Source organism: Alligator mississippiensis, chromosome 2 (genome assembly GCF_030867095.1).
Source record: "Alligator mississippiensis isolate rAllMis1 chromosome 2, rAllMis1, whole genome shotgun sequence".
In the NCBI taxonomy this organism is placed as follows: Eukaryota; Metazoa; Chordata; order Crocodylia; family Alligatoridae; genus Alligator; species Alligator mississippiensis.
The window spans coordinates 128,991,804-129,015,479 of NC_081825.1; the positions used below are offsets into that span (position 1 = coordinate 128,991,804).

Below are 23,676 nucleotides of genomic sequence, written 5' to 3' on the forward strand. Positions count from 1 at the left end.
TTCAGGTTTCTAGTACTAAAGTTACAGTTCTAACCGTGTATACAGCATACAGGAGCCAGGACATGCACTGGGGGACCTGTTTTCAAGATTAACATAGGAAGACCATGCCTGTGACAGTACTTTCATCCCCTTCCTTTCTCCCCCACACAATATGCTTCTGTAAAAGCCACAAAGACCCATTTAATCATGCTGCTAAAGAGTTGGGGCAAAAGAGATGTGGCAAGGAACAGGACCTCTGTGCAGAGGTGCAGTGTCTCCAGGAGATCTTTTAAGACCTTTTGGGGTGCAGGAAATGACAGTTAGGGAGGACAGAGCATTGTGTTCCTCAGAGCAGGAAACCCTTTCTGTGATTGGATAGGAAAATAAAACTCTCCGAGAAGAAGCTGGCCTCCTTTGACATTAGTTTCCAAGGAAGAAGCCAAGAAAGTTATGGTAATCAAAACCCGCAAATGTTTGGAATCTTTATGCTAGGTCATGCCAGCTGATGATCTGGCTCTGTGCCTTTAAGTCAGCTCATTCAGCATGGGTGCATATTGCAGAGGTCTCCACAGAATGTGTGGGTTTTTTGGTGTTTTTTTAATTTTTTTGGTGTACCCCCTTTGCTGTGATCAGAAAAGGGGAAGTTAAACCGGGTCGTTTTTCCCCAAAAGATATACTCTGCTTCAAACAAAAATGAATTCAGAGGCGTTCCAGATCTGTGTTAGACAGGAAATAAGGTGAGTTGGTCATTATGGTCCATTCTGACCTCATGATCTATGAAACTCTAAACCTATATTTTTGTGTATAATATATGTTTTGTTTCAGCTGTTTGACAGCAATATGCTTCTAATAGGTTTCCTGTTTAATATATCACATTTATAGGACAAAACAAAAACATTTTATTTTGCCCATGTAGTTCATTGTATAATGGATTGATTAATAATGAGTTTCTCTTAAGTTTTTGTTTGATAACATATTGCTTTAGTTAGTAAAACTGTTTAAGTCTTTCCAACCTTATCAGCTCAAAATACTGTGGAGATGTGAAGTCAGTAACACAACTGCTAGTAGAGGGCACACCCTAAAGTTAGAAGTTGGGTTTAACACCCTATTTAAAAATCCATTTAACTGTAGCTTTCTTATTTAACAAAATGACAGCCTTTGATCTTTATTCTGTTTCTTGCCTCAGGCTATTTTTCTATGCCCTGAGACCATCATCTCTAGGTAAATCATTGGAAATAGTAGATCAGATAAATGGATCATGTATATGTGAATGAAACAGTATGAAGCAGATAAAGTTAAGAATTTCTCCAGGGAGCCCAGCTGACAAACTTCTTCAAGTTTGTCAGCTATTGATATAGCTGGCATGCATCCAAATAAACACACTGGTGGGGTATATCTACACTGCTGAGAAGCAGGGTAAATTGGCCTACTTGGCATTTCAGGTTGCCACAGCTAGAGTGCTTCTGGTCCCAAGCTAGCTCATTGAAAGGTAGGGCAAGGTATCATTATGTTGAAGTCTAGAGTATAGATATACCCTTGATCATAACCTTGTTAAAAAGATCTATTTCCATTCTGTTCAAAATCCTTCCTTCCAAAGCAGGACATTTACGTGTTTTTGCATGGACTTCAAACGATTTGCCAGTCTAATTAGGATGGAGTTTTGGAAAATGTATGTCAGCAGGTGACATACCATTTATCTGAAGAACTTTAACTTAATTCACTGGAGTTCTGAAACACTTATGGCTCTCACCCAGTCCAATTTCTAGGCACTTGTAAGGGGTACGGGGATTGCATGGGGATAGATACTGGTTGTGCCAGGCTCATTACTTTACTAGCATCAGGCTAGTTGTATGACAAATGTCTAGGTTGGAACAAAGGAGGCCATGCAGCATAGTGGACTTGAATTGATTCCCTTTCTACCTCCCTAACAAAGAAATCTGCCAGGTAGAATAAAGGGTGTAAGGCTTTCCATCCATTTAGATACTGTAAGAAAAGGTATAGAAGGATGTTGAACTTATTTGGTAGGGAGGTTTAAGAGTAAGTATAGAAGTCAGTGTAATTACTCCACATTTCTACAAGCAGAATTTAGAGCAGAATATGGCCTATGCTAATCTTGATCATGTTGAAGGGGAGAGGGAGAGCAGCTTGCAGTATAATCATTATAATTAATTCAGGGATGAATTTACCCCAGTGGTTGATAATCTTGTTAGTGATTGCTGCTTCTTCTTGGGTATAAATAAGATTAGGAGCTCTGGCTTTTTTCTGCCTTTTTTTGACTCGTCAGAGTCAATATGAGTGCATCTGCACGTGCAATTAATTCAAAGCAATAAACTCCAGAGCAGTTTGAGCTGGAGTAAACTACTCCCAGGTTCAGCGTCTACACATGCATTTAGTCACAGTTAATTACCCTGCCCTAAGATAGTACTTGTCCCCGACAGTACTTTCTTACAGTGGCGTTAATTAGTTTACTGCAGTCTAATAGTGTCGCACATGTAGATGGTGATGCTTTACTCTTCAGTTAGGCCCCATCTACACATGTGCTTATACCTGTCAGCGGCCGGATCACTTTAAGGAGACAGGTAGAAGTTTTGTGGCTTTTTCTTTCAACTTGGTTATAGGGTCTTGAGGTAGCTCAGTGAGAAGCCTGTCACACTCTTCTTTAGCCAGTATCTTTTGTGGGGAGTATGCAGCAAGCCATGCCTTTTTCACCTGTTTCCATAGATGTACATGGCACTGGGGTCCACCAGATCTCTCCATGAGCCTCTGTTCTGTACCATTAACACTGGGTGCTTGCCTATAGCTTTCATGATATTTTTTCCCTAAAACATACCATGCACCTCCTGTCTCAGAACAATAGCTATCTGGATTCTGCAATATGGGATGCATCTTAGAACATCACTGTTTGAAAGACAGTTACCTGAACTGATGAGCTGCAGTAATCTGCCAGACTAATTGAGCATTGGGTTCTCAAGGCGAGATACAGGAAGCACCTGCAACTTGCATTGATTTCATTACATAAATATGGATTTCACAGCCTACATGTACGTTTCTAAGTTTGGAAATGCTAGCAGAAGTGAACCATTGTAGATCTCACACATAGGGTCAGTGGCAGACATGAGAGTAGAGCCCACTAGCCCTTGCTTATGCTTTCCTGCTCTAATCATGGGCCTTTCAAACAACCACGTCTCCTTGATATGCTATCCCATGTGTGTTTTCCCTGCTAAAGTTCTTTCATTTTGAAACCAGCTGACCCAGTGAGGAACTGAGACCATGCTCTAGCTATAGTTTTTACTTTAATCCCATATTAATTTTCATTCTTGCATGAAGGTGGATTATAAACACTTTGTGTCTTATTTCCACTCTCTCTGGTATTATCCTTTAAAATGTTTAACTTATGAATGTCTCTCATCAGTTGTTTTGCTACTTTATAGCTATAAAAAGTCCTTGAGATTTCACAGTTGTACGTGCTTATGAAGGACAGCAGCATTATCACTCATACTTGTCTATCAAAATGAGGCAGCTCAGGTTTCTAGACATGAATCAACCTTTCAGAAAATTGCCTTTTGTTGTTTCTTTACCCTCTGGAAAGAACTGCAAATAACTATGAAAAGGAAATCTAGTCCTAATCCTCAAAGGGTTGTGAGTACAGGACCTTACACCATTTAATTTATTACTGTATAATACTCAAAATAATATTAAAGAATGGGCTTTTAAAACATGAAATCATCACAGCCATTCATTCAGCTTACCATCCAATGATCAACAGGTAGTTTTTATACCATGCTAATAATAATAATACCTAACATATATTGTGCTAATACATCCAAAATATGTTGCATGTATTAGCTATTTTACTTCTACATGTAAGTCAGTAGCATACTTCTGTGCAACTTGAAGTTGACTTGCTGTGATATGATTTATTAATTTTAATGAACAATCGTAATTAATTCATGATAATTAATAATGAAGAGACTCTTTAAATACAGCTGATGGAGACAACTTCTGCAATTCGTGTAGGCTTAATTTATTTAACTAAGTTGAATAATACAGTTTATCTAGTAAGGGGGTGATATTTCATTAACTCAGTTCTTCCATTCTCCTTTGGCATCTCATTTAAGGCAAACCACAGTAAAATATGTCACAAGAATTTTCCAAAGCCTGTGAAGCAAAGAATGAAGGGCTGGCAGCAAGCACCTCTGGTGAAGCCACTAGCTGATTCTGTGCCCTCCAGCAAGTTACCTCAATCAGACCCAGTTGGCCCAACTGAAAACTGAAGGGGAAAAAAAAGGAAAAGTTTTTTGAAAGCTAGGTACTTCATCAGAACAGAGCTTTACCGGGAAAATAAATTACAAATGCTATGACATTCTCTTTCTTACAACACTGAGCTGCATAAAAACACCAGGATAAAGTGGTGAAGAGAAACTGAGGAAAAGAGCTAGTTACTGTGACGTGTCTTTATTAAGATAAACGGAGGAGTTACTGGGCTCTTTGAGACTGAATGTCATTAACACAAAGGCTTTGTCATTTCAGGCCTGACACTTGCCGTCCGTGGACGTAAACCAAAGGGATCAGTTATGCCCTTTGAAAAAGACAGCTAATGAGTTTTACTGTGCATCAGCAATCTGGAGATGTCAAAACACTGGGCATCCTTCCAGATTTCTGCTGTACACCTATTTAAAAGCCATATTTATTGTAGCAACTCTATTATTGCTTGAGAAACTTCAATAAAATGAATCAGTTTATTATGTTGTCAGGATAAATGGAAAGAAAATCTCTCATCTGCATTTCTTTGAAAGCAGGGTTGTTCCTGTGAAGAATACTTTTTGTCAATGGTCACATTGGTATGCAGTGTCTAAGAGCATATTCACTGTTATTGTAATTGAGAGGCACCTTGAGACTGTGTCAGGATAATTTTGTCCATATTGTTTCTTATATCTGCTTCATGCAAATCTATGTACATGATAAGCATGATCAATGTTCTTTGTGGATTTCATATTAGGGTGACCCTGGATCATCTGCTGCAGGAATTAAGGTAATTTATTGTTTATAATAGTAGTCAGCTTTGAGCAAACTTCCTGGCGCTTTAGACCACAATTAATGTTATTAATGTAATGTTCGTTTGTGCTCTTCCCCAGTTATGTTTCCCCCCGCCATTTGCTCTGATCTGGTATTTTATACATCTTTTAATTTTATTTTTTTAGGGAGAACCTGGAGAATCTGGTCGTCCAGGACAAAAGGTAACCCTCTGAAATTGTCCAGTCTCAGTTCTTGCTATTACACTTATGATGAAATCACATTTATATAGAGCATTAGCAAGGGTGCTTTTCTCCACATAATTGCTTATGCTGTAACAGCAATGGATGCAAGATGCATTTTAACAGCTTGCTAAAAGCCTGTCCACATTTTGTTCATGACCATTTTGTGTTTTCAGAACTGTCAGTAGAATGACACTGCCTATAGTGAAATGTGAGAATTAGAGTAATCCTCCCCTTTCTTATGGTTTTTACCACACTGGAAGTATGCAGTCTCTCTGTTCTCAACAGTCTGAAGCTAACAATGAACGGCTCTACTTTCTGCAAACCAACAAGTTAACCTTGCATGTTTGACTAAGTACTGACCTGCAGGTTATAGTATTTTATTATAACTCATTAAGAAGAAATAAATAGTGACCTGAGGGCTGGAGGCACTTGTAGGGAAGATTTAGACTGGTGGAGGCAGACACAGGATTTAAAAAGCTCTGCTTTATTCTTCCCTCCTGAAAAGCCCTTCTACTAGACAGTGTGCAGCCAGGACTTTCTAAGATGGGTAGTGAGTAGCCAGGGATGCAGCTACTTTATATGCTGTGAAGCATCCTGAGCCTACCAGATTTCCAGTAGGAAATTCACAGTGTCATCAATAGCATTAACTACCCTCCTGTGCCTTAGACCTATTTTTCCCCCACCAAAAAATGGGTAGGACACAGGCATAGGTGGGAGAGCCCATGACAACCTGTCATCTCAAAATCCAAGGATGCCCTGGGATTGCTAAAGTGACATTGGATTTCAGCACTTGCAGTTCTGTGACACAGGATCGCAGCTTGGTTTTCCTGCGGGGTTCCACCCATAGCTAGGCTAAGAAACCACAGCTTGTGCCAGGGGAGAGCAGAAACCAACTCTGAAAGGTTCATGTAGATCATGTTCCAGTACTTGGGTCAGGAAAGAACTAAAATCATATGACAATATCTAGGAATATTGGGACAGCTATTTTCTAAAATTCAGTCCCTTTTTCTAGCCAAGCAGAATTCCAAAAAAAAATTTAAGAATCAGGAAACAAAGCAAAAAATTGCATTCAAGTTTTCACCATTACAAATTATGATCTTAATGATTTGTAACGACTGAACAGATATAACACTATTACGGTATGCAAATGTAATTTGTCAATAAAACTTAGTTTTAATTAGAAAAGCTAATGAAAGTAGTTTTAAGTTATCTAATCTATGGAATCATTAAAATTTTGTCTCATGAACTTGTAATATTGGATAATAAACCAGATAAAGCACTTTAAAACATGTTTAGATTCATATTGTCATTTGCTCTGTGCCAGGAAGGGAACAACCAGCAGTGATTTATCAGCAGGCTAGTGGATCTCAGTGCCTAGTACAATCAGGTTTGATGTAATAGGTGTAATAGATATAATAGGGATAAAGCTGGAGTGTGCATTCCTAAACATCTGTAGGCTGAGTTTATGGTACACAACAGGGGACTCTGCCTTTCTCCCTACAAGCAGCCTGTTTGCTACCTTTCCATGACCCTCTGTATTAAGAACTCCCCATAAATCCTCCAGTTCTTCCCTCATGCATGGGGCTCTGTGTGCCCTTCATTTTCTTCTATGACAGAGGCCATTTGTACCCCCATCTCCCTCCATTACATGTCCAGGTGTCTCTGTCCCTGTGTAACCCTCCTCAGTTCAGTCTCCCTGCAGCATCCACCCCTAGGCAGGGACTTTGTATGTCCCAATTCCACCTTTCCCCTTACCAGGGTCCCACAATATCCTTACCACCAGAGATTCAATATGCCTCTATTAATCCTCTCTTGTACCAAGGTCTCCTTTTCTACTCCGTATTCCCCCATTTCCTCCTTCCCCATTCCCTTCATACTAGGGCATCCCACTTGCCCCCACATGCCAGGCACTGTTTTCTTGTCACTGTTCCCCCATTCCAACTTTCATCCCAAATATTATCGTTTGTCATCTTTCCTTCTGGAAGATAAATCGTTCAGGGTGTGAGCATACTAAGCTCTATGGGGAGCATGAGTAGAGATGAATTGGGGTGTTGTGCTGTATAAGTGCCATACAATGACAATAGACAATGACAGAAGTCCTCAAAGCTATGATTCTGCTGAATAGAAAAAAGGGCTCCATGTCCTGTGCTTATCCTCTTACAGTTTTCTGACTTGCTCCAGAATCAACAGGATTCTGCCTGTTGCTGCCAGAACATTTTTTACTGGAATTGTTGTTAAAAAAAATCGTATTATCATGATAAATCAAGAGACAGACAGTGACAAAATAGAAATGTCATCAAGCTGAACATACAGCTTTTCTAGCTTGGACAATAACCAGTAGCCCACAAATCCCTCATTAATTTAAAGTTAGGTAAAATGATGGCTTTATCTGTGTAGAAGCATATGAAGTTCTATGAAAAAAATGATAGAAAGAATTTACATCCTAAAAATAGATAAGGGGCAATAAACGTATTCTAGTATTTTGAGAATAGAGGAAATAATACAAGTAACTCCCTCAATCTTGGGGAGATATCACAAGGGATAATCTTTTGTCTCAAGAATTTATATCGCCAGCATGCCATGCTTATCACATTTTGAACAAGATTGACTTATGAATGTAAATATAGTGAACACGTTAAAAAAACAACCTACCAGTAGAAACATATAAACTCTGATGAATGCCCATCTCCCAGATTTTTTTTCTTCCTTTCATGAGTACTAACTCATAAAGCATATACACTTTTATAATACCCGCTGGGAGTTTCCTATGATTAAATAATATTTCAGTCCACCACTGGGATTTACTAGAACAGATACATGCAGAGATTCATTGATTTCCCAGACTTGTTTTAGGATTGGATCAGATCCTTAATCTTCACTCAGAAAAAAACTCCCTTCAGACACCACAAAATAATAAAAAAGGACAGAACAGAAGGATTTAGTCCAGATCATGTATTTCATTTATTTATTCATTTATTTATATGGTATGAATATTTTTGTTTATACAAATAAACTAGGTCCCTGCATGATGGTATGAAAAAGAATGAGTCCACCTTGTATATTATTGAGTTATGTCACATACATGTTCCATAACATTCTTGACCACTTCAGTGCAATGGATTGGATTTTGCATTCAAGCTTTTAGTTGTCCTGAAGACATTCATAAATCATATCAACGTCTTATATTTTGGAACAGGTCAAGAAATATAAATACCACGCATTCAACTACAACATGATTCATGGTGAAACACTAGCTTTTAAAATATGTTTTTGATTCTTCTGTGTTTAAAAAGCTCTTAACTTGTGAGCACATGTTAATCTTTTTAGTGAGAGTACTTAGCATTTGTAGCATTTTGAAGTACCATCTTTGTTTTTTGGTACCGGTCCCTGGCTGTGGCCAAGTGCAAGGCAAATAAAACATAAACAATGTAATAATTTTCATTATTAAAATTTTATGTTCATGGTAAATTTTAGTTATCTGAAAATTGACAGGAATAGTAATGTTTATTTCAGCATTGGTAACAGGAAAACTGTAAGATTGATATCTTTGTTTCACTGGCATATCTGGGTCTGCAGGTAAGAAAATAAGATGAAGGACTAGAACTTGTGGACTAATTCTCTACCAAAAGTAAATGTAATTCAGACTGGGCACGTCTATACAAGATGCTACGGTGACATAGGGTTGGCGGGCAAAAACCGTGACACCGCAGCTTTGTCACCATAGTGATGTGCTCTCACTATAAGACAAATAACTTTGTGCTGCCAGCATGGCATGGTAACACCTGTTACTGTGCCATCATTTAGGACTCCTATTCCTTCTTTGAATAGGAGTAGTAGCACTATTTTTGGATTAGTAAATGGTAGGTTGCATAACAACAACTAAAAGAGTCAGTTGAAACCAGTATCCTTCCTTTATTTCTTCATTTTATTTCATGCTTAACATTATCCATTTCAGTAATTTTAGTCAAGATGATTTGTTAAAATTATGGAATGACTGAAATTGATGGAGAAATACTTATCAGAACCTTCTAACATGTTAAGATTTTCTTTGTTTGATCAATCGTTTTCAGATCAACTGTTATTTTTCAGTATGTGCTAAACTCTACTTGTGCACTAAGTTCTTCAAGTATATTTTAGTCTTATTGAATAAAAATATTTTAATTGATTATGTAAGATGAGGAACATTTTTATTAGTGTAGTAAAACCACAAAATTGACATTTTGATTTCTACGTAATTCAAAATTATATAAACCCAGAACATAGTTCAAGTAAATGTAGGGGTAGAGGCTGGCTACAAATTTTGGGCCAGAACTTCCCTAAAATCTGAAAATGTTCAGATCCAGGGCTTTGGTTTAAGTTTTATTATGTATTAAACTGAAATCTCCTGCCCTCAAAAATCATTTTCCTTGAAATTCAATCCTAAATACCTTTTAATATTGATGTTTATCAATCATTTTTCTTCTCCCAGGAGGTAATCCTTTCATCTTCATTTTAATAAATATGTTAAAATGATTATATGTGTGTGACTGTAGTGCTTATCTGTTATTCCAAAATGAATGTGATCAGTCTTCAGTTCCTGTTAAACAAATCCCTCTTGAAAGTATAGCCCTTTTTAAATGCAGTTATGAATAAACAGCATATTTATTGAAAAACGCAGTAGTCGATGATTGCATGTAGATGTGCGAGGGGTGTATGTGAGTGTCTGTAACATTTGCACCCAAATGTTCATAGTGCTGATGGTTCCAATAAAATGATGGTTCAGTTGTGAGTGAGTGAACACTGAAAGTGTATGATTTTAACTGAGCTCTCTGGGGTAGCCAGTATAGGATTAAATATTTGTTGTAAATACAGTAAATGACAGTACTGAGCTGTTATTATGTATTTTTTATCCTTTTAATAAAAAAATTACCAAAATCTTCAATCTGAATGTCTGTTAGGCTCCTAGTCCATATAAGTTATTATGTTTAAATGTAGATATAGGAGTCATTTTAGTCACCTAGCTTGAAAATTTTACTCATATTTCTAGGTTAATGTACATTATGTTGGGCTGAGATTCAGTGATCCTGGAACTAAGTAGCAATCAGATAGGTGGTCTGTGATATCATACTGTCCCTGCTACAATATACACATAGGCTGTTTGCTGGCTATCAGTTGTAACTGAATATTATTCTGTAATGTTATGCAATTTTCCTGTATAGGGTGAACCAGGTCTCCCTGGGCTTCCTGGACTCCCTGGGATAAAGGTAAATAAATCATAGTGTCTGTACAGTTGTATTATGTGGAGGAAAGGATGAAGAGTGGGGAAAAGGAACTAAGGATGTGGATGGGTTGGGGAAGGTGTGTTTAAATCTTCTCAAACTCTTTTGATCTTAAAATGGATTGAATTGTTATGTGAAGGCTTCACACAGAAAATGGATCATTTATACCTGAATGAACAAATAGTATGTCTTACACTTTAACGTGCAATGAAATGTCACCTTGCTTTGGCAAAAGTAACCCTAACTACTTTAAAACATAATTTCTTAATTGCAGTTTTATATAAAGCAAAATGCTGGTCATCAACATTTTGTTCTGTTTGCAGTTTAAGGAGGACATGACAATAACATACAGAAGCTGCAAAGCTTACAGCCAGAAAACTGTCTTCATTATTCACAAGTTGTGGAGAACCAGCTCTATTTATGAGCAAAGATAATCTGTACTCCCACTGCATAGCTGACAAGACAAAATATTTCAATAAGCTGTTACCCAATATTAGCATTACACAATCTGGTAGCTAAACTGGCTTTTGTTCCATATTCCCAGCATGTTTGCTGTCTTTAGGCAACCTGTCTTAAAAGACATGCGGGCAACTTAGTCCTAATGTAAGCAGTTGCATTAGGAGCTACAGAAACTTAAACTGGAAGCTCAATGTAATCTATACTCTATTATACAGGAAATACAAGCAGATTTAAATCTAATGAAGGATCTCTGACTATGTCAGTGACTTCCCGTAAAAGATTATTTTTTCAAACAGCAAGTATACTTCCTCATTTTTTTTCTTATATTCCAGCCCACTCCATGAATATCCAATACGAAGGTGTGTTCTACCTATTAAGTGTGGAGTGTGCAGTCTTAGTTCCATTGAAATCAATAGCAAAACTCCTGCTGTCTTTTTGTAGACTCAGGACTTCCTCCATAAAGTACAAGTTTTTCAGTAACTATCTCAAAAATACTTGTCAAGTGCAGCAGTGTTTTTAACTTTGTGGCAATGTTGTGTATGTGGAACTAATTGAACGCATAAAAGAATGTGCTCACTTTAAAAGTGTGTGTTTTTATACTGTAAAATGTAATATCTGGAGATACAAATAATGTTAAGGCCTATCTATTCAGTAAGAATGAAACATACGTTAGTTGTGCTAAGAACAGTCTTCTTGTAACTGGATGATTACATTGAAGTGTGTTTGTGGGATTTCAACATAGATGAAAAAACAATTTTAGCTCTGATTTCTTTCTACTTTGGAAAATAGGTATAAATATAACATTTGTTTTGCAGTGTTCCTCATTGTATCGCTGAATTGGAGGTCCAAGCAAATTAAGAATAACTATAAGAGCTGGCTTTTTGGCACACAAAACCAGAGGATATGAAGCCCTCAAGCTAGAAGCTAAGGTCTTCTAGAAGATAGCAGACAGTGGTTTGGCATATGAAAAAAATGCCTATTTTATTATTATTTTGATGAGGTTTAGAAACATGAAGGTCCTAGGAAAGAATCAGAGTTGGATCTCCAAATTTGAATTTGGTTTCTAGAAAGGATTTTTCTTTTTGTCTTTCTTAATTTTTTAAGGGAATCCACGATACTTAATGTTATTCTAGGTACCCCGTGACCAATGGTTGCTGATACTCCATGATCTGCATAGGTTCTGCAGTGGCCATTGATTCTGCTGAGAGGTAGACCCAAAAATCTAAAACTAATTTAAACAAGCCTCTGGGATTTGTGAAATCAATCACCTTTATATATTAAAGGTTTTAATTTACCTTTACATATTAAAGGATTATAGGTTCTCTTCACATATTATATTTGAAAATATATATGAAAATGAGAGAACACAAAGGATTGAGGATAACTGCACTTAAGAAACAAAACAAGGGAAATGGATGGAGCAAGAGAGTTCTGGATATAATAGAAGAGGTATTTTTCACTACTGAGCCTCTCATGTCTGCTAGAATAAGTCATTGCAGATCAGAAGCATTGGCTGGAATTCTTATGAGGCCAACATTCAATTCCTGACCAAGGTAATACCAAATTATATCTAAATAGCACAAAGCAGCATCCCATAGAGATGCTCAAGCTAGCTCTGCCCTTGTTAGCTCTCACATCATAAGCAGTATAGCTTTCAGAAGCAGAATAAATAACCCTGAGCACATTGTTGTAAGAGTAGAGCTATATTGCCCCAGCCCATGAGCTAGGATACAAAGAGCCTGCACAGTGCTACTCTGCGCCTCGTGGATACACTATCACATAATATGGTGTTGAGCACACTATACATGTCTAGATAGACTAGAACAGAGTACACTAAAGACCTGGCAATGAGGTGCCTGCATAACGGATGCTGTGTGTTTCAAAATGTCTAAATGCTGTTTCATTGGGGGGCCCACAGCCAGCCAATTCTGGGTCCAAAGTGGCTAGCAGTAATAGGATAGGTGATGACATTGTCTGAAAATGCACAAATTCTTACGTAGTCCTGAACAGAGTTTAAGGCTGCATTCTACTGGCAGCCCCTGAGGGGAGAGTATCAATGAATGGTACCATTAAAAAATGAATGAAGTGATAACAAAGTTCAATATATACTGACTATAATCAAATTTATAGTGAGCTAACCTTTTTAGTGACACAGATGACTAAGGAGCACATTGACAGTACTGCTGTCATCTAAAAACCTTTGGAATTAGCTGAAGATTTGACTAACTGATGCGTGTAGGCTTCTCCATAGAATGTGAGAAGCAGTGTAAATAAACTCTGAAAAACTCAAGGGCCATGTCAATCAATGAATCACACATTTCAAGCTGTGGCTCATCTTTCCTGTGCTGGATATAGAAGATTTGTAGAGGGGTCCATTGAGTTACTTTGGAAAGAATAGTAAGTCAAGTACAACCCTTCAGATCAGTTAGTAGAAAGGCTTCAACTTAATAATTTAGGGGTGTAAGTTGTAGCCGTGTTGGTCTAAGGACATAGGCAGTAGGGCTGTGCGAAATAGGCCTTATTCAATTAGGGTTTAGATTCGGCCTGAATTGGGGACAGTGATTCGATCTGTTGATTCGGATCACTATCCCTGATTCGATTCGGCCAAATCCATATCTGAAGATTCGATGCTGATTTGGTGAATCAGTGATTCAGACAACTTTAAAAGTTTTTTCCTACATACGTTGAGGTAGCAGCACAACACGTGATCACGGTGGTGCTGGGACACATGGAGCATCTCATAGGAGCATGGGGGGGGGGTTCTCCAGAGTGCTCAAAAGCGAACCCGGAAGTGGATCAGAAGTACTTGCACATCTGGGTCTGCCTGGGAGTGCACTGCCCACCCCCCATGCCCCCCTGGCTCAACGATCAGCCAGGCAGGCCCTGGGTGCCCCCCCTCAAGCCCAGGAGGCACCAGTCACCGAGCCAGGGGGGTGCAGAGTGGGGAGGGGACCCTGCGCACTCCCTGGTGGACCAGGAAGTAGACCAGAAGTGCTTCTGGTCCACTTCCAGGTCTGCTGCCAAGCATTCTGGAGAGACCCCCCGCGCTTCTGTGGGGCTCTGCATCTGCCCCAGCATTGCAGCATTCAGAGCCCCTGCTACCTAGAGGTAGGTAGAAAAAACATTTAAAACTATATCTACATCTGAATCGCCAAATCTGTCTGAATCAATTCAGAGGGCTCCAAATTTATTCAGAGATTAACCCTTTAATTTCAATTTGGATTTGGAGATTTGACCACCAAATCGGGCCAAATCTCTGCTGAATCAAATCAGGGACCGAAGCTTTGCACAGCCCTAATAGGCAGACAAGGTTCTTTGGGTGAATCTAATTAAACCAACTTAAATAGCTGGAAAAACAATTTTTAGCAAGCTTTCGGGTTTAAAAACCCTTTGTTTTTTTCAACTATTTAAGTTGGTCTCATAAAAGATATCAGATTCACCCAAAGAACCTTGTCAACTTAATAATTCTGCATTGTCAGATTCATTGTTTAAAGTGGTGATTTAGTATACATTCCAGGTAGCTAATGAGAGTTTAGTATAACATGATCTCAGGGTCTGAATAGAGACATATAAATACTTTGTTTGAATTCAGAAAATGCTTCAAGGCATTAATTACACTTTGAGGCTCATTCACTATATGAATGCAGATGTTCCTCTTCTTTTTCATTCCACATATCAGTTGGTGCCACTGGCTGCCACTAATGTAGTCGGTTATTTTCCAAGGCAGAGCTATCTGTGACATATTGTAGAAAGACACTTTTCTTGACCACCTGTTGCTGTTTGAGAATGGTTGGAAACTTAATACACTTCTGACTCTGTTCCACACTGTCATTCAGGAAATGAGTAAGGCACCTAAACACAGAATGTTGACTCATCTTTGTATCATCCCATGCTACCCCTTAGAAACACTATGGGATACAGAATACTTTCAGTAAGACAAAAAAAAGTATCATAGTTCAGTAGGTCATATAGGAAAGGTATGGATTGAAATCGAAGATATTTGTAATTTTATTCATTCATAATGTGTACAATTTCTCTCAAAATGTTCTGTTAGCCATGTTAATTTATATAGTATTTTATCAATACAGTCATTGACTTGAATGCTATATTTATTTTAGCTGATCTTCATTTATGATCTCTTTACAAATCTTTCTCTCTCTCTTTCTGAATCCAAGATGTTGTTCCTTGCTTGTATTCCCTGTTCTCATTTTCTTTGGGCCTGATCTTTTCAGTCTTTGCTCTGCCTTTTGTCATCTTGTAGCAAAAGGGGAAGATATCAACAAAATCCAGAGTAAAAAAAATCTGCCCCTTCAGTCTTCCTGTCCAAGTACAGACAGTCAAAAAAACCGAGGCTGGTTGATCATCTTTGCAGGATAGTCTAAAATGCAGAGATTAAATTGAAATAGAAGTGAACAGACATTTACCTTTCATTTGGAAAATGCAGCCACATGTCTGCAGTGGCTCAGGCCAGAAGGCAGGGGGCATTAGAGAACAACTCTCTGGCACAGCCAGCATGGACTGTGTATTCACTTCTTCTTCCAGCTGCCCCCAATGTCTTTGTGCTTGACAATCCAGAATCACAGCAGCAAAACTCTGCAGGGTTACTCATCACTTCCTCCTCCTGCTTGCAGTGCCTCTGGGATTTGTAGTCCATAGTCACAGCCAGCAGTAAGTTTGAGCAGAAGAAGGGGTGTTTAACTCCCCTCCCTGGCCCCAGATCCCAGCTGGGGTTTGCCAGGGAGGGGGAAAGGCAGCATTTCCCCCTGAAGACTGGACTGCATCGCCAGCCCTCACCGCTCCAGCTAGGGAGCAGAGGGGCAGGGCCAGCTCTGCTCTCTGAAGCAGACAGCACATCCGAGCCCAGGGCTGCAAAGCATGCTGGGATGCTGGGGGACTTTGATTTAACTTGAACCAGAAAGGGGTCTGGGACAGAAGTTTCATAAATTGGTTTGATCCAAATCAGTTATGTCTGATACTACATTCAACCAGGTTTATCTTAAACCAGTTTCAGCTGTTTTGAAACTGGTTTATGTGCACTGAGCTTCTGTTCTGTTACAAGTTTAAACCAGTTTCTGATTACTTAAACTGGTTTATGTGTAACTTCTGTCCCTGGCCCCTGTGGATACTGAACACCTGCTGCAGGTAAGAGTCAAAGAGCTCGAGGCCTCCCTTTCTCTTTGTTACGTTGAGTTTTCCAGGGATAACTGAAACAACACGTTATCATAGAACAGGTTTCTATGGCACAGCAGATCTTTTGCCTAGTTCTCTTTGCAGAGCAAGCTATAAGCCATTCTTATATTCTTCTGGTATTCTTCTCACTCTTTTCTTTAGAAAAAGAAGTCCCTTGCTATTACTGAAAAAAGGGACCACTTCCCTTTTCTCAGCATGCACTCACTGTTGCCCAGCTGATAATTTCCAATAGCCCTACAGACAAGTATCCTTTTTCCTTCTAGTTTTAAATCAGGAAGAGGACAGAGCTGGGTCTTAAACTTGTCTAAATGGCTCAGCTGAGCCTGTTGATTAGATAGCTAAATATAAGTCCCTGAGTTTCAGAAATGCTGAATATCCCACTGAAATCATTAAGAACTGAAGGAATTCTGCCCACAGGTGTGGTCCCTCGTATGCATTTACCTGCCTTTAAAATTGTCTTGGAAATAAGTGGTCTAATTCACTCCTGACTTTCATCACCCAAATAATGTTGTTGTAAAGAGCAGGTCATCGTTAAGAGAAGAAAAAATAGTTAGTGCACATAAATTAAATGCTGTCAAGTAGATTTCAGTGAAACGTAATACCTGGATGAAAATGGGCAGAAAGGCTTCTGTTATTTATCACCTAAATTTCTGAAAGTAGATTATGCAATTTTTTATACAAAAATAACACCTAATTGTACTATTAACGTGAGTTTTTAATTACCAGGATAGTAATGCAAATCAGGTAACTGAATGCACAGAAAGATACTTGCTCATATTACTCTATATTTGTATGCCCAGTTACCTAGTTTCCATAGGCCACTGTGACAATTACTTGAACAAATTAGGCATGCAATTTCCCAGACCTAATTTTGGATATCAAGCCCAGAATATGAAATCATCATTGACATTGGACTGTGTGTCAATGGAATAAGTGTGCAGGTGGCAGGAGTATTTACTATGGCATTCTTCAGGATATATGCAATTCATTATAATCCATCAGAAACTGTATCCCTTAAATCCCCCAAAGCCATGATTTCTTTCCTGGAAAAAACACTAAAATCCCTGGGATGTGAGAAAAGGCTAAATCATAAGTGGAATACAGGATGTGAATTCTGTTCCCCCGAAAGTTATTATTAGTTCAAAGTTTTATCTAATAGAGAAAGGCTATTTTACTGTTTTTTTAATGTTCTTCTTTATCAGATAAAGTCAGTTCAAGTTCTGAATCTGTTTGAATAATTTGAGAGTCCAGTTTGCAGGTCTATGTATTTAGAGATCAGGGATTTTGTCAAGCACAAAAATGAGATCTGAAATCAATAAGCTGAAAGTACCCTTATGATGTCACGTCACCAAAAATATCCTAATTATTAGTTAATTATTAATGAGTAAATGCATTTGCAGTTCATTTTTAACAGTAAGAACAAAACCTCTTAAATGTATCATCTCACTTGTTTCTAGAGGAAAACAATTTTGGGAACAGGTCATAGAGTCTCATCCGTTTCGTCTAGTAAATTAGCAGATTAATCGTGGCAAAAGTTGGCTGCCATAAGGAAAAAACAAGACTCTTATTACAAAAAATGTTTTTACTGTAATTCTTAAAACCAGGTGTCATGCTGACTTGAAGTCTCATTAGCCTTTAAGTAAGAGGTACTCTTTATAGCTAATGCATGCAAAATCATGACACATTTATCGAAAGTATTGCTTATATTTTTAATACCCTTGCAAATTTGCACATGCCTTTTCAAGCAGACTCTACTTTTCTTAAAATAAAAATTGGACTCACTAAAAAGCAAATAATGTTGTAGAAAACAAGGTCTGGCTGTAAGTTGGAGGTTAGGGTTTTTAGGGAGGTTAAAAACTATACCTTTTTCCACTTTAACTTTTAATGAAATGTTAAAAACCAATGAATGGCTTACAACATAAAACTAGAGCCATTTTTTCCTAAACTGAGAAAGTGTTTAGGCACTGAGGAAGATTAGATAGTCAAATAGTTTAATTAGAGTTTCATAGGTGATGAGTGAGCCAGCAATCCTAACAGGGATGCCAATTCTAAATTAATGTAAGAAAATGTTTTTTAAAAACTTCATAAAATTGGGAATGTTGTTTATGAGGTTGCCTTTTACCCTCTTCATCTCCTTATTATAGTCTTAAGCAGTGAAGTCTCTGAAGGCAACATTCTCATAGACTTCAGTCAGGATAAAGTCAGCACACTAATGGCCTTCACAAGGAGAAAGAGGAAGGTATAGTTCTGTCTGATCTCCATAGTTTGAAACCAGCTGAATTTCTGATAAATCTTTCCATTGGAACTGAATTCTACAAAATCCCCATGGCAAATTCAGGCATGGTTCGAGCAAATGTAAATGTGTTGATTTCAGTGCAGTTGCAACTGCTTAGAAGACATTTGCAGGGGTTTAGGTTGCAGCTGTGTTGGTCTAAGGACATAGGCAGACAAGGTTCCTTGGGTGAATTTGATATCTTTTATTAGACCAACCCAAATGGTTGGAGAATAGTTATTAAGCAAGCTTTCGGGTTCAAAAACCCTTCGTCAGGCTAAGGAAGCTTCAGCAGTTGGTGTGTGCTCTTCCTGGATGGAATGAAAAGAAGACATTTGAGAATTTGGCCCTACTTCCTTTGCACAATAGAAGACTTAACAAGATTTTGGCTAAACAGAGATCTTAGAAACAAAACCTAAAGACAGCAGAAGTCAATTTCTAGAGACTCAACATAGAGAGCAGTAGATTGAATTCGGACCTGTTGTAAATTCATTGTTTCCATTCAAGTTGCATTTGTGTGCATGTGTGTGTGTGTGGTTTTTTAATCTCAACCTATGTGTGTGTGTGTGTGTGTGTGTGTGTATATGTACACACACACACATATATATACACACATATAATTATATATATATAATTAGCTTTCAGGAGGGAATGTAATTTATGTTGTGTCCATTTTAAGTATGTCTAGGAGTTAGCCACAAAGATATGACTAGCACATCCATGTCATATGCTGGCACATCTGTTGGAATGGGTAAAATGAGGACATGTCAGTATGTACATCCCAAACTGGAAAACAACCAAAGGACTGGTTCTATGGAGAATTAAAGAGCAAATAATTAAAACACCATGTGACTTGGATGCCAGACTTCTGTAACCCTGTACATTAGTAGATGCACAAATGTGGCATAGAAAAATATGAGTAGGAACCCCTGTCAAATTGAGATTCTCTTGTGTCTATGTGTAAAGTGGGTCATTTGCTGAGCCAGGAAGTGGTGTTTCTATATAGTTTTTAATATCACAGTCATCATCAAGGTATGCAAGCCCCGGGCAATACTGTATTTTAACCTGACTAACATCTACTGTATGCTCTTTGTTTGTTCATCCTCTCCCCATAGGGAGAAGCATGTGCTTTGGAGTCTGTCACTTTGTTAGGAGTTTTGTCTGCTGTTTTGTTGTTATTTTTTGAGAAGGGAGGGGTGTTTGGTTTTGGTGGATGGGGGAGCATCCATCACACACAGCCACCAACAGAGACCTCCTAGACCTTAAGCCAGTATTTCCCAACCAGTGTGCCACAGCACAAAAGTGTGCCGTCAAAAATGAACAGGCGTGCCACAAAATTTTGCCATGGCAATGAGCTACAAAGGTATGAGAGTGGGGAATGCCTTAACAGGCATGCTGCAGAAAATATTTATTAATGTAAGTGTGCCTTGGCCTGGAAAAGGTTGGGAAACACTGCCTTAAACAACAGCAAAAAAGTAGTGCAACAATAGTTTTAAAAGATTTTTAATTTCCATAACAGTGGAATATTTTTCATGTGCCCTGCTAGGGGTAAGAATTGTGATCTGAGCATAATCCATATTTTTTTTAATGATGGGATTCTGTGTAGAATAGGTTTTTTTTTTAATTTCAAAGGTTTGGTTTATTTGTGAAAACTTTGACGTGGGTGGGAAAGAACTTCTTATATTCAATAAAATATTATTATAGGGGCTATAGGCTCTACAGGCGGGATAGAGAAGGAAGGAAGGGAGGAGGTATGGCGCTCTATGTCAAAGAGCAATACACATCCTCTGCCAGCAAAATGGGGTTGGAGGAGGGGCAAGCTGAAGTGCTCTGGGTCAAGATACAAGGGGGTCATGGGGAGAGGGATTTAACGGTGGGGGTCTACTACAGACTCCCCAACCAAGGGGAGGAGCTGGACCGGGAATTTTCGGGCCAGCTTGCAGAGGCACTTAAGGCAAGGGATGTAGTTGTCATGGATGATCTAAATTACCCAGACATCTGCTGGGAGGAGCAGTCAGCCAGGTCTGACCGTTCCAGGAGGTTCCTGGCCGAGATACAGGACCTCCACTTAACCCAGGAGGTGCACAGTCCCACCAGAGGAAATACCCTGTTGGACCTGCTCCTGGCCACAGGTGATGATCTGGTAAGGGGGCTCCAGGTCCTTGACCACCTGGGTGATAGTGATCATCGCTTGCTGGAATTCATCATCCAGCACAGTGTGTTAAGGGCCTGCAGCAAGGCAGTAGCCCTAGACTTCAAGAGGGCCAACTTCAACGAGTTGAGGAGATTGGTGGGAGAGGCACTGGAGTTCTCGAGGGCAGGGGAACTCAGTGCCCAAGATGAGTGGTCGTTCCTTAAGGAGACAATACTCAGGGCCCAAGGGGTGACGATCCCAACAAGAAGCAAGGAGGGCAAGAGTGCCCAAAAGCCTGCCTGGCTCACCAAGGATGTCCGGGAATGCCTGGTTGCCAAAAAGGCAGCGTACACCTGGTGGAAGGGGGGGCGCTATCTCCAAAGAGGAGTATACCTCCACTGCTCGGGCCTGTAGGGGGGCTGTTAGGAAAGCTAAGGCGGACATAGAGCTAGGACTAGCATCCAAGATCAAAGATAATAAAAAGTCCTTTTTCAAATATATAGGGAGGATGAAGAAGGCACTGGTAAATGTGGGGCCCCTGCAAGATACGCTGGGCAATCTGGTGGTCGCGCCAGAGAAGGCAGACATCTTTAACAAATTCTTCACCTCCATTTTCTTGTGCAGGGACTGGGACTCCCCCACCGTGTTTCAAGACAGACTCAAGGGGAATGCCTCAAGACCTAAGGTTGAGGAGGACTGGATTAGAGAGCTTCTGGAGGGGCTGGACGTGTTCAAGTCAGCAGGTCCAGATGCTCTCTACCCCAGGGTGTTGAGGCAGCTAGCAGGGGTTATTGCTGGGCCCTTGGCATGGCTTTACGAGCGCTCGTGGTGCTCAAGCCAGGTTCCAGATGATTGGAAGATGGCCAATGTGGTCCCCATCTTTAAAAAACGGAGGAGGGAGGACCCGGGCAACTATAGGCCCATCAGTCTTATCTCAATCCTGGGGAAACTCTTTGAGAAGATCATCAAGGAGCACATCTGTGATGGGCCGGCATCGGGGATGATGCTCAAGGGCAACCAGCATGGTTTCATTAGGGGCAGGTCATGTCAGACCAACCTGATTGCCTTTTATGATCAGGTCACAAAAGCACTGGATGCAGGTGTCACCATGGATGTAGTCTTTCTGGACTTCAGCAAGGCCTTTGACACTCTCGACCACCCCATCCTTATTAAAAAACTAGGCGACTGTAGCATCAATGCCTACACAGTCAGTTGGATTGCAAATTGGCTGAAGGGTTGTACTCAGAGGGTGGTGGTGGACAGGTCATATTCGACCTGGGGGGAAGTGGGCAGCGGAGTCCCCCAGGGCTCGGGCCTTGGGTCTGCACCATTCAATTTCTTTATCAGCGATTTGGACGATGGGGTGAAAAGCAACTTGTTCAAATTTGCTGATGATACCAAAATTTGGGGTGAGGTGGGCACACTAGTAGGGAGGGAAAGACTGCAGAAAGACCTGGATAGGTTGCAAGGGTGGGCTAACAAAAACAGGATGCGTGTCAATACGGACAAGTGCAGGGTGCTGCCCTTGGGCAGTAGTAACCAGCAGCACACTTATGAGATGGGAAACTCCCTTCTTGAGAGCACAGAGGCAGAAAGGGATCTTGGAGCCATCATTGACTCCAAGATGAACATGGGACGACAATGCAAGGTCATGGTCGGCAGGGCTAACCGGACCCTATCGTGCATCCACAGGTGCATCGCAAGTAGGGCCAAGGAGGTGATCCTCCCCCTCTACACGACACTGGTCAGGCCACAGCTGGAGTACTGTGTCCAGTTCTGGGCGCCCCACTTCAAGAGGGATTTGGACAACATTGAGAGGGTCCAGAGGAGGACCACCCGCATGATCTGGGGACAGCAGGGCAGACCCTACAATGAGAGGCTACGGGACCTGAACCTGTTCAGCCTTCACGAGAGAAGGATGAGGGGGACCTTGTGACCATCTGTAAACTCACTAGGGGGGACCAGAAGGGTTTGGGGGAGACCTTGTTTCCCGTAGCGCCCCCCAGGATAACAAGGAATAACGGCCACAAGTTGTTGGAGACTAGGTTCAGATTAGACATCCGTAAGAACTACTTCACAGTTAGGGCGGCTAGGATCTGGAACCAACTTCCAAGGGAAGTGGTGCTGGCTCCTACCCTGGGGGTCTTTAAAAAGTGGCTCGATGCCTGCCTGGCTGGGGTCATTTGAGCCCAGTTTTCCTCCTACCCAAGCAGGGGGTCAGACTTGAAGATCTACGTGGTCCCTTCTGACCCTACTTCTATGATTCTGTGATTCTATGATTAATGCTAAAAGCAAACACTATTTACACATTCAAAACACTATGTATACTTGCCAATGAGTTAATAGTTGCTGGATGTATGGTTAATGTATGTTATTCTTCCCAGCATATTTAGTTTGTATTTGAGACTCATGCTGTAGAAATATACTCCAGGCACCTGAAACAGAGTAAGCCTCTATATGAGTTAACTGAAAATAATTCTGTTATGTATATGAACTATGAGATGAAGAGTCAGCTCAAGTCAGTAAGTGGCTAGAAATCTATTGGCAATAAGTTGCAGTGTAAATCCTTCAACAAATTAATGGTGATTAAAAAGCAGCTAGCGCAACAGGTGCCATTTTCACCACTAGGGTGTCTGAAAACAAAGTACAAGTTTGAACAGATTACAGCTTCTATAAAAGCTGCAGCAAAATATCAATTTGTCATCTGCAGAGGCTTCAAAATAACAACAACAAGGTTTGCAAAAGGCATCTTCTAACTTGTCATTTGCTAACATGGCAACGGCACATTGCATGAACAGTCACATGGGAGGAAAGAAGGGGTGTGGATTATTGTTTCTCATGATTTGATGTGATGTCTTTTAATGGTTTAAAATCTTGCTGTTCGTACAAATAAATGATTCCGCATCTTCCATACAAGGAAAGTCATTAAGAAGCTTGTTATATGCAGACATCACATTAGCTGTGGCTACAACTGGTAAAGTAGGAATTTCTCAAAGCCCTACAAACAGATCATATTAAAATATTTGTGGGGACTGCTTGGGTCTTATGCTCTTTAAAATGAGAATTACTAAGCAATTATTTCATAATTGCACAAATGAGGTAAGCTAAAATGAAAACAGGCAATCC

The 23,676-nt window shown here is 39.9% G+C and overlaps 1 protein-coding gene across 1 annotated transcript in view; it reads left to right on the plus strand.

The window, feature by feature from the left end:
- Positions 1 to 23,676, plus strand: part of LOC106737487 (collagen alpha-1(XXV) chain) — a 255,493-nt gene that overhangs the window by 166,412 nt on the left and 65,405 nt on the right. Inside the window, exons 15-17 of the mRNA XM_059722126.1 lie at positions 4,979 to 5,011; positions 5,181 to 5,216; positions 10,436 to 10,480. Of these exons, the coding sequence (XP_059578109.1) occupies positions 4,979 to 5,011; positions 5,181 to 5,216; positions 10,436 to 10,480 (114 nt within the window). The remainder of the gene's footprint in view (positions 1 to 4,978; positions 5,012 to 5,180; positions 5,217 to 10,435; positions 10,481 to 23,676) is intronic.